Below are 17,081 nucleotides of genomic sequence, written 5' to 3'. Positions count from 1 at the left end.
TTGCACTTCCAGAAAAAAGTTGAAAGGTGATTAAAAACTTTGAAGAAATGCTGACTTGTCACAGCACCTAAAATACACACTTTCCCTGGTACTTTATTGTACATTTTAACCTGACATCTGTATGTTGGGGGGGGAAAAAAGGTTTTCGGACATGTTATTTGTTTGAGCTATAAAGTGCTTATTTTAGTGCTTTCTCAAAAAATCCACTCAACACATTTACAGTGGTTTTATATGTTTTAAAGTTATGACAATTTTTTAACTGTTGGGCCCGTTGACATGACTAGCAGATAAGAAATGTATGCATCTGTACGTTGTTTTAGATAGCGTCTGCTAAAAGACTTAATCGTAATGTAAAAATGCATAGATTTATGTTGTGCATTTCTTACATTTTTATAATCGGATCCCGCTATGAATTCACCATGGATCCTGAATTGGACAGAATAGTATTTCCTGCTATTTTTAAAGTAATGTCCGATTCGCGGCAGATCGTTCTTTTGAACCGAATCTTTTTGATGACTCGATCAAACCGATTTGCAAAGATTCTGTAGATCAGCCAGCTGTAAGGGATTACTTTGTTTAGGGGTAAAACTATGAAATGAGAACACTTAATATAATTAATCATTAGCATAATTAATATTAATATCGGCAACACTTTTGTTAGTGAAGTAACAATATTGTTAACAATAAACAGAATTAAATGCAATCTTATTAACATAATTGTCTAGTAATTGTGATAAACAGCAAATTTACTACATAAAATTAAACGTAAAATGCCACGCGGGGACTTCTGAGAACACGTTTAAGTGATGACTCGGTTGTGAATTTTTTATGAACCATCCGTACGAATCGATTCGCTCAAATAAATCGGACTTCCCAACCTCCTTTTCAAATGCATTCGAAATCTGATATGTTCAAAGCTCATCGATATTCCACCAATCGTTGTCCTCGGTGCGAGGCTGCTGAGACCGCCCTCGCCAAAGACCACGCCCCCGATCAAGGATCCTCCTGCTGAGGTTGTTTTCCCATGTTAGCCAATTAGCAACCTAGCATGCAATTTGAGGTCTGGCGACTCGACTGGATGGTGGCTACGTGTATTTTAATTTGCCATTCAAACCTGAATGCGACACAATTCAACGTTTGAGAGCGTTCTTGCCAAGCTTTTTTGACTTTGGTTCCTCGGCGTGAACGGTGTGAAGTGATCCGGAGAGTTTGTTGCGGGGTGAGTTGGCTACTGTTGTGTGCTAGCGGACGCTCGCTAGCAGCCGCCGTCGTCTTACTGCTTCATTCAGGCTAAAAGTAGCTAACTCTCATACTTCATGACACTTGTATCGCTGTACTTACCAAAATTAGAATAGAAAACAGTAAATAGAGTTATAGTTGGGATAGCGACATTATGCCGAGCTATCTTTTGGGGTGATGCATGTCATAGCAGTGATTATATAAAAGTATTTGTCGAGGCGCGAGCTAGCCGCACTTAGCTTGAATGGCTAGTTTAGTTTTTTTTTTCTAAAAACTGCTGTGTTGATCAGCTGCTCAATATGAATATCTGGCTATCATCCACTGCCTTTGAACTGTCAGCGATCAGAATATGTTTATCAGTGTATCCTGGGCTACTGCATAACGGTGCTTCTTTAATCAGAGTGCAGTTGTATGTGCTTACCGGTAGAAATCGTTCAGCGGGACTTCCTGATTTGTAGCTAGAAACAATTGGCAGCGTCGAGTGCTAGCTAGGCTTCCTTTTCACATTTTATCGGTGTCAAATGATTTCTTAGGCGGTTTTAGTTGTTTGTTGATCAATTGGGGAGGATGTAGTGATCGGTTCGCGTTTATTTTGAGGTGATCAGTGTGTGTTGGTCTGTGCTCTGCTGGTGTTTGCTCATCGGATAGAGGCGGTTACTGCTCGCTGCCCTCGTTACGCTTCAAAGACGTCCAAGAAGCTTTATAGTCACAACAAAAAGCGTTATGTCGAAGCTTTAGTAAACATGCATACATTTTGTCATACTATAAGGGCATCCAATTGAGTTATACTGTGCACACAAATGTGTAATAAGTGTGTTGTAGAGTGTGTAGGTCACAGTGTTTGGTGTATGGTTCTCAGGCCCGACACACACTCATGAGGAGGAGAAACTGTCCGGTCGGTCGAAACAAAGTTTAGCCATTCAAAGTTAGAAATCACGCATGCCCTTGCATGTTTCTCCTCAGCACAACTGTTTACACACTACCACCTGCTTCCGTAGTTTTATTGAAAGCCCACCACGTATTTACAGAGAAAGTTGTAACGCCTTTTAATCGTCGGACTTTTGTCGCAGTCTCCGTGTCAGTAACGGCAAAACTCATAACGTTGTTGTATCTGTTTCTGCCGATCTGCGCTAAACTCCACCGGTAAATGATTGGATAGGGTAAAATTGAAGGAAAAAGAGTAAGCGTCTTATTTTGACAGCCGAGGACATTTGACAGGTGGCACAAACTTCTTGTGAACGATGTCAGAAAGTTGAGCTTCACCGCTGTCTGGTGACACTTGCATTGCAAAGTCATGTGGACTGTAAAGAGTTTTTAATTAAAGCTATTACGCATTAATAAGCGGCATTATATATTTGTTTAATACGGTGGCGCAGTGCTGCCAAGTACTTATTTTTTTCACTCAATTATGTCGTAAAAACGACATCTTTTCTCATAATAACGAGATAATATCTCGTAAAAAATTACACATTTTCTCATAATAGCAAGATATTATGACATAAAAGGACATCTTTTCTCATAATAATGAGATATCTCGTAAAAACGACATCTTTTCTCGTAATTACGAGATATCATAAAAACGACAGCTTTTTTCGTAATAGCAAGATATTTTGTCGAAAAAACGACAACTTTTCTCGTAATAACGAGATATCTCGTAAAAATGACAGCTTTTCTCATAATAGCAAGATATTATGACGTAAAAAGACAGCTTTTCTCGTAATAACGAGATATCTCGTAAAAACGACATCTTTTCTCGTAATAACGAGATCTCACAAATGACATCTTTTCTCGTAATAACAAGATAATATCATAAAAATGACAGCTTTTCTCGTAATAACGAGATATCTCGTAAAAACGACATCTTTTCTCGTAATTACGAGATATCATAAAAACGACAGCTTGTTTCGTAATAGCAAGATATTTTGTCGAAAAAACGACAACTTTTCTCGTAATAACGAGATATCTCGTAAAAATGACAGCTTTTCTCATAATAGCAAGATATTATGACGTAAAAAGACAGCTTTTCTCGTAATAACGAGATATCTCGTAAAAACGACATCTTTTCTCGTAATAACGAGATCTCACAAATGACATCTTTTCTCGTAATAAGATAATATCATAAAAATGACAGCTTTTCTCGTAATAACGAGATATCTCGTAAAAACGACAGCTTTTCTCGTAATAACGAGATATCTCGTAAAAACGACATCTTTTCTCGTAATTACGAGATATCATAAAAACGACAGCTTGTTTCGTAATAGCAAGATATTTTGTCGAAAAAACGACAACTTTTCTCGTAATAACGAGATATCTCGTAAAAATGACAGCTTTTCTCATAATAGCAAGATATTATGACGTAAAAAGACAGCTTTTCTCGTAATAACGAGATATCTCGTAAAAACGACATCTTTTCTCGTAATAACGAGATCTCACAAATGACATCTTTTCTCGTAATAAGATAATATCATAAAAATGACAGCTTTTCTCGTAATAACGAGATATCTCGTAAAAACGACAGCTTTTCTCGTAATAACGAGATATCTCGTAAAAATGACAGCTTTTCTCATAATAGCAAGATATTATGACGTAAAAAGACAGCTTTTCTCGTAATAACGAGATATCTCGTAAAAACGACATCTTTTCTCGTAATAACGAGATCTCACAAATGACATCTTTTCTCGTAATAACAAGATAATATCATAAAAATGACAGCTTTTCTCGTAATAACGAGATATCTCGTAAAAACGACATCTTTTCTCGTAATAACGAGATCTCACAAATGACATCTTTTCTCGTAATAAGATATCATAAAAATGACAGCTTTTCTCGTAATAACGAGATATCTCGTAAAAACGACAGCTTTTCTCATAATAACGAGATATCTTGTAAAAACAACAGCTTTTCTCGTAATAACGAGATATCTCAAAAACTAAATCTTTTCTCGTAATAACAAGATGATATCATAAAAACAACATCTTTTCTCGTAATAGCTAGATAATATGTCCTAAAAATGATTTTTCTTTCTCGCAATAAGATAATAATGTCATAAAAATGACATAATTTCTCATATGGTAACCATGGCACAGTTATTTGAAATTGTGAATCTTTATTTTCTTCTCTGTTTAAGCCATATATAAATGTTATGAGGAATTAAACAATAAACAAAACATGAAGGGCATGGTTTTTGTGAATCGTTTGTTGAGCTAAAATTCTTAAATTACAATGAATTAAATTATTATCTCACTCAATAAAATAACTTTTAGATTAATGCATTTTAATTTCAGAATAAAATTGAGAATGGAGTAATCTTCAATAAAATTTAAAATAATCTTAAAAATATGCTAAAATACACTGTAAGCTCATTTAGATTCAGCAAGTTATAAATGTACAGTATAATATTGCAAAATATTGATGTACAGTAGCTTTACTTTAAAAGTTTTGAATGAAAACGTTTTATTTATTGCACAATTTAAGCAGCAAATAAAATGTCCACTAAAAACAATATTTAATTTTATTATTGTCATTACAATGTCTCTGTAGTTTTATTCGTTTAAATGCTAAACAAAATACTGGATTTCATATATTCGATGTCTAAAGAATATTTTTTTTCTCTCTTTCCTTTTCTCACCAATTTGGAATGCCCAATTCCCAATGCGCTCTAAGTCCTTGTGGTGGTGTAGTGACTTGCCTCAATCCGGGTGGCAGAGGACGAATCTCAGTTGCCTCCGCGTCTGAGACCATCAATCCGCGCATCTTATCACGTGGCTTGTTGAGCGCGTTACCGCGGAGACATAGCGCGTGTGGAGGCTTCACGTTATTCTCCGCGGCATCCACGCACAACTCGCCATGTGCCCCACCGAGAGCGAACCACATTATAGTGACCACGAGGAGGTTACCCCATGTGACTCTACCCTCCCTAGCAACCGGGCCAATTTGGTTGCTTAGGAGACCTGGCTGGAGTCACTCAGCACGCCCTGGATTCGACCTTGCGACTCCAGGTGTGGTAGTCAGCGTCTTTACTCGCTGAGCTAACCAGGCCCCCTCGATGTCTAAAGAATAATTGATGCTTGAAAAGTGCACTAACGATCATGGTGTCCTTTATCATATGCTGGCTGGGTTTCCAATAACGTTGCAACTTAAGCTTTTATCATCATCTTAACTAACATTGCTCCTTATTTTACAATGGAGTAATGCCTGTTCTAGTAATGCCTGTTTCCCAAACCAGAACGTATCGCTATAACCTCAGTGCTGTGTTACGGGAGCTGTTTGGTCCGAAGGTGTTGAAATTTTGCCAAGATGTACAGGAGTTTGAAAATAATGCAGAAACAATGACAAGCATAAAAATTGCCTGCAACAGCCCCTTTCACACATGCAACCAGGTAAATTACTGGAAAATTGTTGGGTTGCCTTTACTGGCAAATATACCACATCACACAAACCATCAGGAAATGTACAATACAACTTCTCATTAAGGAAAATTGCTAGAGCAAAATTTACCAGTTTTTTTTGGAAAGGTTTGTTAACACATGACCTCTAACCTGAAAAAGTGAGTACATTTTCTGGAAAAGGCTGTATGTGTGTGAAATGGGCTCTTGTCGAGGCCAAAAATGCGGCATAGAGATTTAAGTGCTACTATAATGTGCTTCGGGAAACCCAGCCGGTACCATTTCCAACATGTTCTGTTTGATAAGTGACCGATGACATTCTTGCATTATTAGGGGTCAAGCCCTGAAAGGGCTTTTTTTTTTTCGATGTTTGGAATCGTTCATGAGAAATAGCTTCACGAAACTGACGGCGAGCATTCCAAAATGGACTTCATGCTGTATCGCTGCAATACTTTGACGGATTGTGACAAAACTTGGCATGTGTCATCACCATCATGCCTTGAGGTCACCTGCAGCATTTCGCCACACTGCCCCCTACTGGTCAGGAGATAGCAAAAACGGCTATTTTGGCTTATAACTCTTGAACACTGTGGCCAAAAATTATAAAAGTGGTCTCTTTAGATTCAGTGAAACATTCAGAGTCAAACGATATCCAATTTTCCCATGTCGGCCATTTTGAATTTTGTCGCAAAATGTTGTATATTATGAACGCATTGGCGTATCGTTACGAAACTTTGTATGTGTCATCAGGACCATGCTCTGAAGGTGCCTGAGAAGTTTTGGTCCAGCGCCACCTAGTGGTGGAAAATTATTTTATTTTTTTACTTTGTGAGCTTATAACTTTTAGTGGCATTGGTCTATCTTCACAGAACTGGTCTCGTTAAATTCGGGAGGACTTGCTGAGCGCAGTGATACCATATTTGCTATGGTTCACCTTCTGGCCTGCTGCCACTTCGAAAATAGTTCCGAAACTACTTTAGTGAATTGCTTCAAAGCCGTTCATCCGATCAGAACGAAACCACCAAAATAAGAAGCGTCATTAGTCAATTTCTTAAGTGAAAAGAGAACCTGGCAAAATTTTGCTTGTAAATGCCAAAAACAGGCCGATGAATTTTAAAAGTGGTCTTTGCTTTTATGTAAAACTCTTAAGTGAAATCAGCAAACTTGACACACTTATATAAGGGCTCAACCTGAGAACACACAGAAAAATTTGCGGGGTTTGGCCATTTGGTGGCGCTATAACAGGGAACAGTTTGAAAGTGGCTCTAAATATAGAAACATTGGTCCGATTAATTTCAAAATTTGCATGCAGTGTCTTTGCATTCAGTGTCTTTGTGGGAGTTGCCATCACTGATCATGAGGACAGTTGAGCACACCAAATTTGACATTGAGCACACCAAAATGGACTTGAGGCTGTATTTTTGCATTTTTGTTAGACTGTGTGGGTCATGCAGAGAACAATGATACCATTGTTGGCCATGATTTGATTTTATGTAAACGTTTTGTTGTTGCTAGTACTCCTATAACATTTGTCCAATCAGCATAAAATTGAAATCTGCTGATTATTTGCAGACCATGCCTGAAAATATTAGCAAATAGATTTTTGTTGTTTAGAATTGTTTCACAAACAAATTTGAAAGTACCAAATTTATAAAAAAAAATCAAAGAGGAATTAAGGCTGTTGCGTTTGCTTAGTAAAATGAAAATATTTTAGGACCTTGCCCTGGGGGGTCATTGTGAATTCTGGATGCCCTGTAGTAAACAATGGCTAAATGTGCTTGCTTGAAATATTTCAATCAATTAAACATTGTTTTCAATTAAGTTAGTGTCATAGAAATAATCAAAACTTTTATTTTTAGTTTAAATTGGATTAAACTAAATATTGCATAGATGTCTATAAATGTATTGCATATAACTCTATGGATGTAAAAACTGACTTTTCCAATTTTTTCCAAAAAATCCTACAAAGTACTTGAGAATACACAAAACAATGTATAGTGTGCAATGTTGCACTTAACACCCTCTGTACAACCTTGAGTAAATGCTCTTTATCAATGTACTAATATCCAAAAGAGCAATCACTTTTGTTCTGCTGATGATAGAGATTTTAATGTGGAACTAGTACACGCAAATAGAACAGTAGTGTATCTTGAGAAACGTGGCCATAGATGTTTCTTTTTATTTTTTATATTTAACTCCTACAGCATTCATCAGAATTCTAACTTAAAATGTGTCACGATGCTTCTTTTGCTGCTCATGCTGCCGATAATTGGCTTGCAGCTATATTTTTAATTAAAATTGCTACTTTTACAATTTTACACTATCATAGCTTTTTAAAGATCAATTTGTATTAGTGTTTGATAGTCTGATATAGGTTTAATTTGGCAAAACTCAGGTTATTTTAAAGTCTCTTCAAATATTGTTGTAATTTTATTAATCGTATGAAATATTCCAGATAAATATGAAAAAAAGTATTATTTTGTTTATTAAATATTTAAAAAAATATATTTTCGTACATTTTTGTGAACACTTTTTACATGGCCTGCATTTAACATTAAACCGGTTCATAAAACCTTCTGCTGTTGAGAAGTATGTCGTTAATAATCATCAGAAAACAATTACAAGAAAACAAATAAACCAATCACTGTTTTATTTGTGTAGCTCCTTTCAAGAACCCAAGGTCGCTTTAAAGAAATATCAAACAAAACAAAACATACAGAGCACAAAATAATCTTGAAAAATTAAATAAAGGCTAATTAAATAGTCAAGACCAATAGCTCCTAGATTTGTTACATTTAATTTCGTTCTTAATTTTGCTTAAATACTTGACATGCTACTGCTGTTATTGTTAAAATCTGTTAAAAAAGCACTGTTTTTCTTAATTAGTTTTTTTGTTGTTGTATTCTTTTTAATTTGTTTCTATTTTTGCTTGTGTTTTAATTATTATTTGATTACAGACTGTTGACTTGTCTTGAATAATTACTTGAGATCTTCAAACAATGCTTAAAAAACGATTATAATTTGTTGTAGTACAGGTATACTGTAGGAATTCTTGAGAATCGTCAAATTTCACTACCGACTATGAGGTGTATGCAGATCTTGCTCTAATAGCAAATAAGATCTCATTCCATAATGTGAGCACTCCTGGCCTACACTGTAGCCATATAAGCAGGTGGGCTGAGACATGTAAAGTGATACTTAGCCTAAGTTAATTCTCAGATGCTCAAATCATCTCGCTAAAACGACAGATGTCATTTTTATGACATAACTTACTCATTATTACAAGAAAAGATGTCATTTTTATGACATAACTATCTTGTTATTATGAGAAAAGATGTCGTTTTTATGAGATATCTCATTATTACAAGGAAAGATGTTGTTTTTATGAAATGTTATCTCATTATTACGAGAAAAGATGTCATCTTTACGAGATATCTCGTTATACGAGAAAAGATGTAATTTTTATGTGAGATTATCTCGTTATTATGAGAAAAGATGTAGTTTTTAGTACATAATTGAGCAAAAAATAATAATAATAATAAGTACATGGCAGCATTGCACCACCGTAGTTTAATATGTACTGTTGGGCTCTTTTAGTTGTAAAGTTGAATCCATTTTCTTTATTGTTTGTATAGTATAGCACGTACACTACCAGTCAAAAAGAATTATGTATTACTAATTTCCACATTTTAGAATAATAGTAAATCAATTAAAACAATGGAATAACACATGAAAGTATGGGAATTATGTAGTGAGCAAAAAAGCTAAACAAATCAATTTTATATGTTTTATATTGTATTTATTTATTTGGCCATTTTATGCCTTTATTTGACAGTGAAAGTGGAGAGAGACAGGAAACGTGGGGAAAGAGATAGGGGAATGACATGCAGCAAATGGTCCTGCCAGCCAGGAATCGAACCGGGGACTCGCTGCTCATGGCATTTGTACCCATGTGGTATGCGCCCTAACCACTTGGCTATTGGGTTGCCCATATATTGTTCTTCTAGTTTATGAGGTATTCACCTGATATACCCAGTTTCCCATATATGCTGGGCACTTGTTGTCTGCTTTTCCTTTACTGTCTGATAAAACTTAAAAAAAAACGGAAAAAACAAATTGTATTGTAAAGAAATTCATAGGGACAATTCTTAGTTGTCTGCAAAGCAAATTTCAAGCATTTATTTACTGTACACAACCCATTCACATCGAAAGGTTGACTAATTCAGTCAAGTGTGTCCAAACTTTTGACTGGTAGTGTGTATATTTATTAGGGATTAACATTGTACATTGTCGAGTAGCCTACTTTTGTAGTCGAGCACTCTGAAGTTTGATTTGGTTGTAATTTGATCTAATATTATTTTTTTATGTTAGCATATGAGAATCTCTGAATTTATCACATTTATTTAGAGACAAAATACTTATTTGTAATTTTCAGTTTTGTTTAAGGTGCTAAAAAAAAAATCAATAAGTGAAAGGATAGGATTTGGGGTAAAAGTCCCCCCTGTTGAAGTGGCTAAATGCCCCCCTTAAAACACATTGTTTTTCTTAAGTGGGGGGAAATAGATTTGTTGTAAAGAATATTCAGAGTGGACTCAACTTGATGAATCCAATCACAATGGAGAGTAATCTGTTTATAGAATACTTGAGATGTTATGAAATGCCAAATGTGATTGAAGTTAACAGGAAATGGTTAACCCTTTTCTGAAGTGGTTATTTTGAATAAGCGTCATCTTAATTTGCTACTCAAAAAGCATCTTGCTATTTCACAAGTATCTGCAAGTTGACGAATTATCACGAAATGAACAATATGCATTAATAAAAATAAAATTGACAGTAAAAAAACATTTGCACTTACCCAGAGCTTACATAGAAACCAATACTGACAGTGTCAGTGTAATGCAAATATATAAACTCTGGGTCAGCAAATAGCTTTCACATTTGTATCATTTGCTAAACATTATTTAATTTCACATAATCAGTTTCCGATATTCAAGTAGTGTTTTTAAGTGTCAACTAGCTGGTGCAGCATGATTAATCAATTACTTGTGCACATCCCTAATATTTAGCATAAGCTTTTATATGAAGATATGCTGTTTGTTGTAGATTCCGCTGCTGTGAAAAGCATGAGTACGTAATGAAGCGGTGCTTGGAGGATCAGGAAACAGTGATCGGCTCTCAGCGACGGCTCCCTAGAGGTGTGGACAGCTTTCAGCACCGCGTCCTCCTCAACTCTGCCTCCACCATGTACGAGACTGCACAGGACAACATGCAGCCATCATCCAGCATGCAGTACTCTGTCTCTCAGACCTACCAGGTACCAAAAATGCATTATATTTTGTGCTTATAACTACTATATGATAATGCCTTGTGTTAAAGCATGAAGTGAGCAATGAACTGATGCAAACTACAGTTCATAAATTACATTTGGAGTATATATATGTATATATACTCATTTCAAAATGTCAAAAAGAAATACACCACTCACTTGCAATCTGTCTTGATAATTAGCAATTTCTACTTCTACTCCCAGCAGTTGTCGATGGCCCAGTGCTCTGGGGGACATGGGCACACCAGCAGTTCAGCAGTGCACAGTGGGCCTCATCTTCATGGACCAGCTGTACAGTCTGTTGGCCAGGGTCACTCTCAGACTACCCCAGCCTCTGCCCCAACACTTGGCCAACAGCAGTTTCAAAGACTGAAGGTAAGAAATCCATCAGGGACTCTCTAGAAGAGTGTAGAGTTTATTAAATGACCAGCACATTTAGGCAGAGCGCTGAAGAGCATTGTTGTGTGAGATCTGAGATGTTTGTAATTTTGATTTCAGGTTGAAGATGCTCTTTCCTATCTGGATCAAGTTAAGCTTCAGTTTGGCAATCAACCACAGGTCTACAATGACTTCCTGGATATCATGAAGGAGTTCAAGTCTCAAAGGTCAGTTTGATTTTTGTTTTGTTTTGGAGCCTGAACTAGCAGGACCACACCATGAATGGGATGATCTAATTTCACAGCTCCATGGGGACTTTGACCATTGTGCGAAACACTTAACCTGTTTTTGAGGTTCCTTTTGTGGCTGTTCTTGTGCCATGAATCCTTTTTCTTGTCAGTGTGACAAAGATGGGGATTCTTTGCTCCAGTTGGCCAAGCAAAAAATAAAATAATTTATTCACTTTGTACAAGCAAAGTTTGTTTTGTTCTTTTTTTTTTTTTTTTTACATTAATTTTGTAATTCCTAATTAATACAAAATTATAATTATGTTCGTAGTTGCATTTGTTCTGTAGAGTAATTACTTAATGAATACTATTAGAACTAGGGCTGCAACAACTAATTGATAAAATTGATAATTATTGAAAATGAAATTCACAACAATGAATTTAATTGTCAATTAGTTGGATGTATGTAGTGAGCACGGAGAAGCTCGGTTAGTGACGTCACTTTACAGCCCAGTGAAAAATGTGTTGCATGATGAAACTTGATTGAAAAATGACGGAGACAAGTTGAAGCAAAAAAAAAAGAAAACATGACCCAAGATGTCCAGCACACGAGAGCACTTTATAAACACTTTAAAGAAGATCATAACAAGCATAAAGTTTAATGTGGAGCAGTTGCTGCTTCAGGTATGTTGAAAGAGGGTGTGTGCTGTTTGATGTGCTAAAGAGTTGTTCCTCTCCAGTGCATAATTTACATTTTACTGCTAATTTCTATATTTTATAATGTATACATGTTATGAAATCAAAAGCGGGTGCGCATTTCTCAAAACTGTTTGTCTTTATCAAAATTTTGTGAGAGTATAGAATTGTGAATCCAGGACAGTAAATCAAACCAAATCCTTACACCCTTTATCATTTCTGTTTCTTTTTTCTTTTTTCTTTTCTCCCCAATTTGAAATGCCCAATTCGCAATGCTCTCTAAGTCCTCGTGGTGGTGTAGTGACTCGCCCGGGTGGCGGAGGACGAATCTCAGTTGCCTCCGCGTCTGAGGCCGTCAATCCGCGCATCTTATCACGTGGCTTGGTGAACGTGTTACTCCGGAGACATAGTGCGTGTGGAGGCTTCACGCTATTCTTCGCGGCATCCACGCATAACTCACGACATGCCCCACCAAGAGCGAGAACTACATTATAGCGACCATGAGGAGGTTACCCCATGTGACTCTACCCTCCCTAGCAACCGGGCCAATTTGGTTGCTTAGGAGACCTGGCTGGAGTCACTTAGCACGCCCTGGATTCGAACTCTCGACTCCAGGGGTGGTAGTCAGCGTCTTTACTCGCTGAGCTACCCAGGCCCCCCTAAAAATCACATTTTAATAAAATAAGGAAATAAAATTTCATTTTGATCAGATTAATCGAAGAAATAATCGAATATTAATCCATTATCAAAATAATCGTGAGTTGCAGCCCTAATTAGAACTAGTTTTCATTGACTAGTTCTTGGGGCATTGCAAAACAGTTATGTACCATTAATTTACTGTCCTTGTGTCCTCAGCATTGATACACCAGGTGTGATCAGCAGAGTCTCCCAGCTCTTTAAAGGCCATCCTGACCTCATCATGGGCTTCAACACCTTCCTGCCCCCTGGCTACAAGATTGAGGTTCAGACCAATGACCTGGTCAATGTGACCACGCCAGGCCAAATCCACCACATCACCCCACATGGAATCTCTGTTCAAAACCTCCCCATAACCAAGCCAGCACAGCACCAGACCCAACCAGCAGCTCCCACCAGCACTGCTGCCTTGGTCATCCCTAGCCAGCCAACTCCTGCCAAGATCAGCAAGGTATGATGCAAATTTGAGCTTTAATTTACTTGTTTTTTCCATTTGTTTCAACAACAAAATTTGAGATGTACATTTGCAAAGTTTTCTAAATTAGTTTTATGTTCCACAGCCAATGCAGTCTCCTGCACTTACCCCAACCAGCCAGCCCAATCCGTCCATTCCCTCGTACGCCTCCCCTCGCTCACCCTCAGTCCAGTCTCACACTCCTATCAGCAGCAGCACTGCTGGCTCTACCCCACTGCAAAACAACCAGCCTGTAGAGTTCAACCACGCCATCAACTATGTGAACAAAATCAAGAACCGTTTTCAGGGCCAGCCAGAGGTCTACAAATCCTTTTTGGAGATTCTACATACATACCAGGTGAGAGCATCAATGCATCAGAATTGCTGACGGAATTCTCTTGTACAGCAGTGTACTGCAATCTACTTTTTTTATTCACCTAACTATATATTTACAGCCTCCCAGGCTAGACAGTTACTGCACAAATAAAATCTGTATGTGTTGTGTACACAGAAGGAGCAGCGTAATGCTAAGGAGGCAGGAGGAAACTACACACCTGTTCTCACGGAGCAGGAGGTGTATGCCCAGGTGGCCCAACTCTTCAAGAACCAAGAAGACCTCCTTTCAGAATTTGGCCAGTTCCTGCCCGATGCTAACAATTCAGTGGTAACTGCTGATTTCATTAATGCTATTGAGAAGTGTGATAATGATGACCAAAAGTAATGGCTTACACTTTGGCTTATTTCTTGTTCACAAGATTTTTTTCTCTTCCCCTCAGTTATTGAGCAAGACTACAGCTGAAAAGGCTGAGTCTGTACGTATTGATCATGGAGGCACGGTAAAGAGACCCCAATTGAACAACAAGCAGAGGTTTAACCAGAACGGCTGTCAGATCCGCAGGCATACAGGGCCCCCCACTACACCTCCTGTTAAGGTGACCTCTTAGTCAAACTAAATAGTAATAGTTAATAGTACTTTATGGCTGTTTTTATACTGTATTTTCAAACTTCATGATTTGTTTTTTCTCTTTAACAGAAGAAACCAAAGTTTATCGGGAAAGACCATCCAATGGCCGAAGCTAGCAAACTTGGAATTGGTGCTGAATCACTCTTTTTTGAAAAGGTGAGTGCTTTAAATATTTTTGCAGCTCTTTTCTTTGAAGTACATTTCAGTAGAGATAACTGCATTATGTTGGTACAGAAAATGTAGTTGAATAGAAGGATTATAGTGAGTTATTTGGCATATTTCTTGACAGGTGCGGAAGGCCCTGCGGAGTTCAGAGGCTTATGACAATTTTTTGCGCTGTTTGGTCATCTTTAATCAAGAAGTGATCTCACGAGCTGAACTTGTGCAGCTGGTTTTACCCTTTTTAGGGTGAGTAAATTCAATACAGTATATAATATTATAATTTGACAGTTATAAAATGGGTATAAAAAAGTAAATATTGTACTTTTGTTGTTGCTGCTTCTGCCTATCAGGAAATTCCCTGAACTTTTTACCTGGTTCAAGAACTTCCTTGGCTATAGAGAGTGTGCCCATATTGAGAGCTTTCCCAAAGAGCGGGCCACTGAGGGAATTGCTATGGAGATTGACTATGCATCCTGCAAGAGACTGGGCTCCAGTTACAGAGCTCTGCCTAAGAGCTTCCAGCAGCCCAGATGCACAGGCAGGACTCCACTCTGCAAAGAGGTCAGTGCAGGATCAGGAAGCTGTGTAATTTATTTGGTGTTCTTGTCATTATTTCTTTATTTTGAACAGTGATCTGCAGTATTGCTTCTGGAATTGATTGTTCTTATTCTGGAGCAGTCATGGGAATTTCTAAAGTAAATAAATATGCATTGTTTACTAGTTATACTCTGCTATTAAATATTTAATAACCAAAATATTGCTCTTGGTTAGAGCTTATGTAAAGTGGAACTTGCTCGCTAGCCATAGTGATGTCTGATTTGTGAGAAAATCGTTCTTTTGAATAGGTTCTTTTCAGTTAATTGTTCAAAATGATTCACAAATTTGTCACTAGCGAATCAGTCTGAATCAAAATTATTTTTGAAAATTGGTTTCTATAAATCACTAAAGAAGGGTGGGAACCCTGAATAGCAACAATCTTGGTTCTCATGTGATGTTTTGATATTGGTTTTCAGAAGTTATAAATTATGCTGTGCTCAAGCTGATTTATGAAAATCAATAAAAAAAAAGTAGTGAAGGTATGATTTATTATTTTCAGGTGCTGAATGATACTTGGGTGTCATTTCCATCTTGGTCTGAAGACTCCACCTTCGTTAGCTCCAAAAAGACCCAGTATGAAGAGCATATATATAGATGTGAAGATGAGCGCTTTGAGGTAAGGAAAAAAATTCAAAACCTGGGTAATTAAGAAGATCCTGGTAGAAGAAGTCTGTGCAAAGCAACATCAGATTGTTTTTTATTGTTTACCAAAGCTGCACTGCCACACGATCTGTGTTGGTGGATGTTCAGTTGAATGTTTTATCAAATGTGTCATGTGCCATGTAGCTTGATGTGGTTCTGGAGACAAACCTCGCCACCATCCGCGTTCTGGAGACTGTTCAAAAGCGCCTTTCGCGCATGTCCGCTGAGGAACAGGCCAAGTTTAAGCTGGACAACACCATCGGAGGCTCCTCCGAGGTCATCCATCGTAAAGCTATCCAGAGGATATATGGAGACAAAGCTCCAGACATCATAGATGGGCTCAAAACTAACCCTGCTGTCTCTGTACCTATTGTACTCAAAAGGTCAGCATCAATTTTATTGCCAGAAGATGGATGCTCTCTTGCACATTCATAAAACCATAAAAATGGCATGCATTGAGGGCAGTATAAAGCTATTAAAGTGTCTAGAATCTTTGAAAGATTCACTTTTACACTTTAAAGCATTAGCAAATAAGTACCAATAATGGCATTAGTAATACCATGGTATTCTTTGAAGGACTTTGGAAGTACCATGTAAATGCAGTGGTACTTGATCATGGTAATCGTTCAGTACCATGGTAAATATTCCTCTGTTTTTTTGTTTTTGTTTTAAAGGGATGACTTTACACTGTTTGAATGCAATGTTCCCAAGTAAAGACAAGATCCCCAAAAGTCCCAAATAATTTTGACAGCTAGCAAAGGGAAGCATTGTCATTTACTGTTCTTTTCATTTCATTATGAATTCATTAGATGTTTGACTTTTCAGGCTGAAAATTAAAGAAGAGGAGTGGCGAGAAGCTCAGCGTGGTTTCAATAAAATCTGGAGGGATCAGAATGAGAAGTATTACCTGAAGTCTTTAGATCACCAGGGTATTAACTTCAAACAGAATGACACTAAGGTGTTCCGCTCCAAGACACTGCTTAATGAAATCGAGACTCTTTATGATGAGGTATGAAAAATTCAAACATTACATTGTTTTGTGCATGCAACAAATTATATTTTCTATATATAGATATATATAGGTATAGTTCACCCACACATGAACATTCTGTCATTATTTATTCACCCTCATGTTGTTCCAAACCCATATGACTTTCTTTTTTTAGCAGAACACAAAATGATATGTTAGATGTGGAATGACAGCCTCAGTCACCATTCACTTTCATTGAAAGAAAAAAGTTGCTGTGAAAGTGAATGGTAACAGAGGCCAACATTCTGCCTAACATCATCATTTGTTTTCTACAGAGGAAAGAAA

The 17,081-nt window shown here is 37.2% G+C and overlaps 1 protein-coding gene across 3 annotated transcripts in view; it reads left to right on the top strand.

Moving 5' to 3' along the window:
* Nucleotides 1–1,008: 1,008 nt before the first annotated feature.
* The window catches only part of sin3ab (SIN3 transcription regulator family member Ab), a 32,126-nt gene continuing 16,053 nt past the window's right edge, over nt 1,009–17,081 (top strand). The window contains exons 1-15 of one of the 3 annotated variants that reach the window (XM_051701819.1): nt 1,009–1,219; nt 9,460–9,639; nt 10,728–10,938; nt 11,158–11,325; nt 11,449–11,555; nt 13,107–13,398; nt 13,508–13,759; nt 13,913–14,065; nt 14,178–14,333; nt 14,435–14,521; nt 14,655–14,773; nt 14,878–15,088; nt 15,624–15,740; nt 15,911–16,149; nt 16,592–16,775. In XM_051701819.1, coding sequence (XP_051557779.1) covers nt 9,635–9,639; nt 10,728–10,938; nt 11,158–11,325; nt 11,449–11,555; nt 13,107–13,398; nt 13,508–13,759; nt 13,913–14,065; nt 14,178–14,333; nt 14,435–14,521; nt 14,655–14,773; nt 14,878–15,088; nt 15,624–15,740; nt 15,911–16,149; nt 16,592–16,775 — 2,301 coding nt within the window. In that variant the 5' untranslated portion in view covers nt 1,009–1,219; nt 9,460–9,634. Of the gene's footprint in view, nt 1,220–9,459; nt 9,640–10,727; nt 10,939–11,154; nt 11,326–11,448; nt 11,556–13,106; nt 13,399–13,507; nt 13,760–13,912; nt 14,066–14,177; nt 14,334–14,434; nt 14,522–14,654; nt 14,774–14,877; nt 15,089–15,623; nt 15,741–15,910; nt 16,150–16,591; nt 16,776–17,081 lie in introns of all 3 variants that reach the window. The other 2 variants (XM_051701818.1, XM_051701820.1) reach the window with 2 other exon arrangements.

This window comes from Myxocyprinus asiaticus, chromosome 1 (assembly GCF_019703515.2).
Source record: "Myxocyprinus asiaticus isolate MX2 ecotype Aquarium Trade chromosome 1, UBuf_Myxa_2, whole genome shotgun sequence".
NCBI classification, from domain to species: Eukaryota; Metazoa; Chordata; class Actinopteri; order Cypriniformes; family Catostomidae; genus Myxocyprinus; species Myxocyprinus asiaticus.
This window is presented reverse-complemented; position numbering and strand designations above follow the sequence as displayed.